This window comes from Sinocyclocheilus grahami, unplaced genomic scaffold, assembly GCF_001515645.1.
Source record: "Sinocyclocheilus grahami isolate Dianchi unplaced genomic scaffold, SAMN03320097.WGS_v1.1 scaffold633.1, whole genome shotgun sequence".
Classification (NCBI taxonomy): Eukaryota; Metazoa; Chordata; class Actinopteri; order Cypriniformes; family Cyprinidae; genus Sinocyclocheilus; species Sinocyclocheilus grahami.
In genome coordinates this window covers 796103-804057 of record NW_015505812.1, presented here as the reverse complement: position 1 = coordinate 804057, position 7955 = coordinate 796103, and the positions used below count along the sequence as shown (strand labels likewise).

The 7955-nt window shown below is 35.7% G+C and overlaps 1 protein-coding gene across 1 annotated transcript in view; it reads right to left on the bottom strand.

Annotated features, from left to right (window-relative positions):
• Positions 1–7955, bottom strand: part of LOC107558152 (kinesin heavy chain-like) — a 34157-nt gene that overhangs the window by 10168 nt on the left and 16034 nt on the right. The window contains exons 6-15 of the mRNA XM_016241776.1: positions 6660–6715; positions 5248–5335; positions 4906–5030; positions 3132–3236; positions 2720–2868; positions 2457–2605; positions 1897–2069; positions 1670–1820; positions 732–781; positions 541–635 (exon numbers count right to left, since the gene is read on the bottom strand). Coding sequence (XP_016097262.1) covers positions 541–635; positions 732–781; positions 1670–1820; positions 1897–2069; positions 2457–2605; positions 2720–2868; positions 3132–3236; positions 4906–5030; positions 5248–5335; positions 6660–6715 — 1141 coding nt within the window. The remainder of the gene's footprint in view (positions 1–540; positions 636–731; positions 782–1669; positions 1821–1896; positions 2070–2456; positions 2606–2719; positions 2869–3131; positions 3237–4905; positions 5031–5247; positions 5336–6659; positions 6716–7955) is intronic.

Here is a 7955-nt window from a genome sequence, read left to right as displayed (position 1 = left end):
ACACACACACACACGTTACACACACACACACACACACACAGTGGTACAGCGGTTACACACACAGCGGTTACACACAAACACACACACACACACACACACACACACAGCGTTTACACACACACACACACACACAGCGGTTACCCACAAACACACACAGCGGTTACACACAAACACACACACACACACAGTGGTTACACACAAACACACACACACACAGTGGTTACACACACACACACACAGCGGTTACACACAAACACACACACACAGCGGTTACACACAAACACACACACACACACACACAGTGGTTACACACACACACACACAGTGGTTACACACAAACACACACACACAGCAGTTACACACACACACAGACACACACACACACACACATACACACAGCGGTTACATACACACACACACACACACACACAGCGGTTACATACACACACACACACACACACACAGCGGTTACATACACACACACACACACACACACACACACACAGAGTGAATCAGAGAGCGTCTGTGAGGGTTTCTGACTCTTTGAGCTCGTCGATGATCTTCTGTTTGTGGTTGATGTCGTCGCGCAGACGGCCGAGCTGCTTGTGCTGCGGCTCCCGCTGAGCGTCTGCTTTCTGAAACACACACAAACACACTTAACACCATACAAATACAGCCAACTGCAGAATTCACACGCATTTCCAGCAATAGACCAAATGGTTGAGATTTACCTTTCCGTTTCCAGACTCGTCCGTGTCCAGCGGGTTATCCTGAGCACTTTCTGTGAACATGGAGACAATAACTTTACAATCCGAACATATCACTGTATGTCTAAAACTTGTTTTTACAGGATCTACAGACAGTGAAATATGTTTTCTTTAATAGCTGAGTGATGATAAAGTACTCAGAGTTGCGTGATTGATGAAGCCAGGCTTATTACAGTTAACTAAAACCAAACAATGACTAAAAAAAATGAATAAATAAATAAAAATGTTTCATTTCAACTAGTATCTAAGGCAACAATTCTTTTTTATTTAACTTTTAACTTGATAAACTAAAATAACTCAATTTAAAACTGAAATAAAAATAATAAATTACTAAAATTACTAAATGAAAGCAGAATATACATATAAAAATGTAAATTAAAATATTTACAAAAACTATATTAGTATCTCAATGATATGACCCATTAATGATGTGAAGCGTAAAACTTTAACAGTTTGTACTGTTTAATTTATTTTGATAAAATAATGTTATATTTTATCAAATAAAATATAATTTTTTAAATAAAAAATACACATAAAATTAAGCTTTTAAATATTTGAACAAGTTCAAACTTGTTAAAATTAAGCACTTCAGCAAAGTTTATACCATTTTCAGTTTATTTTATGTTGACACAAAACAACTTATTTAAAAAAATACAATATATTTATAAAATAAAATGTAAAAGTATGTACAGTATTTATTTATTTTATTCAATAAATACACCTATAAAAATAAACACACCAATGTTGGTCAAATATTCATTTTAAAATATACAGAATTTGTAAATATACATATAAAAAAATTTGAATATACAGAATGTATTTAAAAAAACAGTTGTTTTATGTGATATTTTTGATCAGTATAAGTGTGTGTGTGTGTGTGCGCGTGTGTGTGTGTTTTGTACCTGCGGTCTGTAGTTTGGTGAGTTCTTCACTCAGACAGTCATAGTTGTTCTCCAGCTGCCGTTTCTTGAGCTCCATGTTCTGCATGTATTCAGTCAGAGAGCGGATCTTCGCTTCATGCTGGAAACACACAGAGACTTCATCTGTGAGTGTATTCATATGTGTGTGTGTGTGTGAGTGTGAGTGTGAGTGCGTGTGTGTGTGCGTAAGTGTGTGCGTGTGTGTGTACCTTGTCGTCGAGCTGTTTGTAGAGTTTGCGTATCTCTTCCTCATATTTGAGCTTGTGTTCCTCTGGGATTCGCTCACACGCGCCATTGCTCTGATTGTCTAAAGCTGCGTCTTCACTGACATCAGATTCAACAGGAATCACAGCCATGAGATCCAGCGGCGTGACAAACTCACCTGCAGCACAGTCACACACTCATTTACCACATTTACTATAGTCAAATCAGAAGACATTATTCTGGAATTTCCTTTAAACAGTGTAAGGTTTTATAATCTTTCTCATTTTGTTGAATTACCTTGGTTTTACTAGAGTTTTATTTTAGCAACTCTTGCATTAATTACTTCTAATGTGGTAGTACCATGGTATTTTTTTAGTAAGTGGTCTAAAAACATGGTATTCCCATAGTAAATGTCTGATAAATCATAGTATTACCATGGAGCATGTCCAAAACACTCATGGTACTTTTTTCATGAGTAAAGAGCAGCTGTAGTGACTGAACTTCTGAAGAAACCTTTGAGTGTTTTTTTGTGTCAAAAAGAGAGAAATAATGCATATTTCCACACCGTTATGCCAGTGGTTAAGCTCCGCCTCCAGTCTCTGGATGTTCTCTTTCAGGTTCTTGTTCTTCTCCTTCTCTTTCTCATATTTCCTCTTCCACTGCTCTGCCGTCAGCTCCAGGTTCACAGACGCCGTGTTCTTGATGGTCTTTGCTCTGAGACACAGAGAGTGTGTGTGTGTGAGTGATGGATGTGTGTGTGTGTGTGTTTGTGTGTGTGTGTGTGTGTGTGTGTGTGTGTGTGTGTGTGTGTGTGTGTGTGTGTGTTACCGTTGTCCGAACATCAGGGTGGATTTGGTCTCGGCGTCGTTGAAGGCTGAAGGTGAGCAGCAGATGAACATGGTGGTTCTGCAGTTTCCTCCCAGAGAGTCCTGCAGGATCCGCGTCATCTTACTGTCTCGGTACGGCACGTGAGTCTTCTGCTCACACACAGCACAGAGTTATTAACAGTGTTGGGGAGTTTGTTTGCAGTTATTGCTGCTAAAGGTGGCACAAACAGATTTTAAGTTTAAAGGGGCAAACTGTTTTTTCTCACGGGTGATAGCTGGTGTTGGATAACAATTTTTATTTTGTTTAGATATACACAGTATTTAAATGGGTTAAGACGGTCTGTCTTCTACTTTGAACTGCAATAATTTCATGCATGTTATGTTTGTATTAGTTATATGCAGCTGTAACTCACGGTTCCTTCAGCCAGAGCTGATATGACATTCCCCAGCGCAGACAGAGACTTGTTGATGTTCTTGGCTTCATCCAGGACGGCTCCTTCTGCACCTGTCTTACTCACCTGACCAACACACACAGATTCATGGTTATGCGGCTGTTCACATACACCGTATAAATTCCAGTGTAAAGAGTAAGTAATTTTAGAATATCGCACTAGCATACTACCTGTACTGTTTTTGCAGTATGTATACTGTACACAACATGTGAATTGTCTGTATGCATGGAGTACTAAAAAGTTTGCAGTACACCATCTGCAGTATGCATTATGCTAGTATTCCAGTGCATACAGTGGCTGAATCTGGAATAGCATAATTCCATACTACTTATACTATTTTTGCAGTATGCATAATGTGCACATTATGTGTAGTACAATATGCATTCTGTGCAGTATGCTAGTATTCCAGTGTGGCTGAATCCACAATATAACACTAGCATACTACTCATACTATTTTTGTAGTATGCATACCATGCACAATATGTGAATTTTCTGTATGCATGGAATACTAACTAGTATGTAGTACATTCTGCACAGTATGCTAATATTCCAGTGTATACAGTGGCTGAATCCACAACATTACACTAGCATACTAATCGTACTATTTTGGCAGTATGCATACTGTGCACAATATATGAATTTTCTGTATGCATGAAATATTTTAAAAAATGCAGCATTTTTTGTGCAGTATACATTATGCTAGTATTCCAGTGGAAAAAGTGTCTGAATCCACAATATTACACTAGCATACCACTCATACTATTTTTGCAATATACATATTGTGCAAATATGCATATTTTCAGTATGCATGGAATACTAACTAGTATGTAGTACATTCTGCACAGTATGCTAGTATTCCAGTGCATACCGTGGCTGAATCCGGAATATTATAGTATGCATAATGTGCACAATGTGATTTTTCTGTATGCATGGAATGCTAAAAAGTATGCAGTGTGCTAGTATTCCAGTGTATACGGTTGCTGAATCGGGAACATTACACTAGCATACTACTCTTACTATTTTTTACAGTATGCATACTGTGCACAACATGTGAATTTCATTAGCTATGTTTCCATCCAAAGTTGCTAATTTCATATATGCGAAACTATTGGAATCTTGCGTAAAACATTTGCGAATAAATCCCATCCAATGTGTTCAAAAGAACAAAATCATTAGTTTCTGGGAAACTGGTGCAAAGCATCAAATAATAAAGCCACTGTGACTCTTCTTTTCCTACATAATAATTAATTTGTGTCTCAGAGCGCGCAGGCGAAATGCAATAACTATCGCTGTCATGTTATCTTGCGTTCGGATGCCTGATGTTTGGGACTCAATCTTGTGAGACAGTTAATTATATCAAATGATTTTGATGACAGACTTTGATTTAGGCAATACAAAATGAGTAAAACAACATTTGAGACTGTGTGCGATGAGATCGGTCCACTGGTTAGTCGAAGTCATATACGTTTTTTGTTGCATATGAAGGAATTTATTCAGTAAATGTTTTTACATTGTAGTTTATGTGCATGCCTACTTGTCGGTTGCATATGTTTTTTCCATCCAGCGTTTTTTTGTGCAATACCCCACAAGTTGCATTAAAATACGTGCATGAAAACACAGTTATTGACATGTTTAAGCCATTAATGAGATCTCATTAGTGATTGTTCTTTCCTACAGGTGGACACACTGTTGTGAAGCTCTTGTGAAGCTAAAGGATGTCAGAGTCTGAAAGCACCTTCTCGCTCCCGGCCAGATCCACCAGGTAAAGTTTCCCGCAGAGCTTCTGCTCGGTCTCCACGTGCTCCTGCTTGATGTTGATGAGGAATATGCTGTGGCTTCTGGAGCTGTGCTCATTCATATCTGACACGCGACAGCACAGCAGTCAGATCATTTGATTAGTAGCTTTACATTACATTCATGCATTTGGCAGATGCTTTTATCTGAAGTGACTTGCATTGCATTGAAGGCATGCATGTGATCAGTTTATGCATTCGCTGGGATTCAAACCCATAACCTGCAGTTTGAGTTATAGCAATGCTTCTGTGATTGTCTGTTAGTGTGGGTTAGAGAAACTCACTTGTAACAGCAACGTGGCGGTTGGCTTTGCCTTCATCAATAACATCCATCACTTCTTCAGGACTGGAGACGAAACGTTCAGTACAGCCCTGTACAGCACACACACACACACACACGCACTGAATGTGATGGCTGGTCTTTATCTAATAATAGCAGGTGCTCCCTGAAATCTCATGGTTCTTTCACTGTCAGTCTCTCATCAGTAATTAACTGACACAAGATGAATTCATATAATGAGTCTGTTTATCATTCCACAGTCAGTATTTCAACACATCCATTCTGAAATGATTCCCATCATGTGTGTCACTGCTTCATATTACAGGCTTAAATAGCATCACATACAGTATGGTATATTATCATATATCAAATCAAATAAGATATGTGATGCAATATTATGTTACTGTACTCGATCACATATGTATATACAGTATATGGTCCAATATAACATGTAACATGATTTGATATGATATGAGATTAATGATATGACATATGATATGGGATATGATACAAGATTATGATACTGTATGATTTAATATATGATATGATTAATATGGTGCCTCAAGCATGGCTCCTACATATGATATATACAATATCATGATACTATATGATATGATTTGATATGATAAGATACATTGTGATAGATGATGATTACATATGATATGAGATAATAAGATACATGATGTGATATGATCAAATATATATGATATATGATACAGTATATGATGATATCATATATGATATGATAAGATATGAGATGTGATACAATATATATGATGATACCATATGATACGATACGATATTATATATGATATATGTTATGGGATATGATATGATTAATATGGTGCCTCAAGCATGGCTCCTACATATGATATATACAATATCATGATACTATATGATATGATAAGATAAGATACAATGTGATAAATGATGATGACATTTGATATGATAAGAGATTATAATATATACGATGTGATATCATAAAATATATGATGTATTATGATATATATACATTATTATGATACTATATGATATGATTTGATATAATACAATATATAATATGTGATGCAGTACTATAAGTTGTATGATTTCATATTATGTATGATATAACAATATATGACATGATTTGATAAATGTTTTTTATTATGAAATATGATATGATACAATCCAATATAATATATCATGCATGATATGAAATCTGATATGATTCAAAATATTATCTATCTATATATCTAGCATATATTATGTCATATATGATGAGGAATGATAATATTTATCTTATTTTTGAAAAGTTTTTTTTTTTCAGTAAAGGCTCTTTTTGGACGGGAGGAAGTTTTGAGTTCTGAAAGTAACTCATTTATTTGAGCAAGGTTCGATTGCTGCTGCTGTGTGTTCACGCAGCGTGATTCAGCTCACCTTCACATAGGGAACTCGGTTCTTGTCTTCATGCACGGACAGATTTGTCTTACTCACTGAGAGAAAGAGAGAGAGAGAGAGGCGGATGAGGGTCAAAGAACAGAAGACAGAATTGGACATGCACTGCAAAACGAGAAAGAACAAAGAAAAGAGGCTTAAATGGTTTGTTCACCCCCCAAAAATTACAATTCCGTAGTTTCAAAGCTGTGTAACTTTATTTATTTTGTGGAACACCAAGATGTTTAACACGATGTGATAGTAAAGAAAACCACCGTGCAAATCATAAAAGCAGTCTTGTATGTTTCAGGTTCTTGCGTGTCTGATGCATTTCGCTCTGTTTTTCACATAAACCATATTGTATGAGTTCAGAAGAGTTAGTTTGCAAACACTGTGTTTAGGGTGTTTAGTACGGAAGCCTGTTTCATGGAATAAATAAGACGCAAAAGGTAATTGCAACTTTTGATCTCATCACTCTGACTTTTACTTAATTTTTTTCCTCCAAATGTATCTTGCAGTTCTGTGAAGTCTTAATTGTGAGATAAAATGTTGAAATTACCTTTTTTTATTCCATGGTGTTGAGATAATATTATAGTTCTTATTAATAGTTTGAATTATTTAAACATTTTCTGTTTTTATTTTAAAGTTGTAGTAATTTAGTTGTGTTTTGTCATTTATTATTATTATTTGTTTGCATGTGTCTATATTGTTTTTATTTTATTATTTTTTATTATATATATTTGTTCATAAAATACATTTAGATAATTTTTTTTTTTTTACATATTTACATGTTATATTTTATTTCACGTAACATTTATTTTATTGCAAGTGTTTATTTCAAATGTTTTATTTTTTTATTTCAGTTGTTTTAATACATTTAAGTTTTTTATAATTTATTTCATTTTTATTTTTTATTTTTTTATTTCAAGTAAGGATTTTTTTATGGTTTTCGTTTTAGTTAACTATAATAACCCTGCTTCTTTCATTTTAGCATTAACTTTTTGGTAACCACTTTATTTTGGGCTCCACAGAAGAAAGAAGGTCAAGCGGGTTTGGAGCGACATGAGGGCGAGTAAATGATGACAGAATCTGTATTTTTGGCTGAATTATTCCTTTAATGAGCACATGCACATGTAATGCACGGACAGTTCTCAGTGTTTATTATGACTCTTCAATGATGTAACGACCCTTCGAGACAGACAGACACACACTCACACACACACGCACTCACTCACACACACACACACACACACACACACACACACACACACACTCACGCACTCTCTCACACACACACAC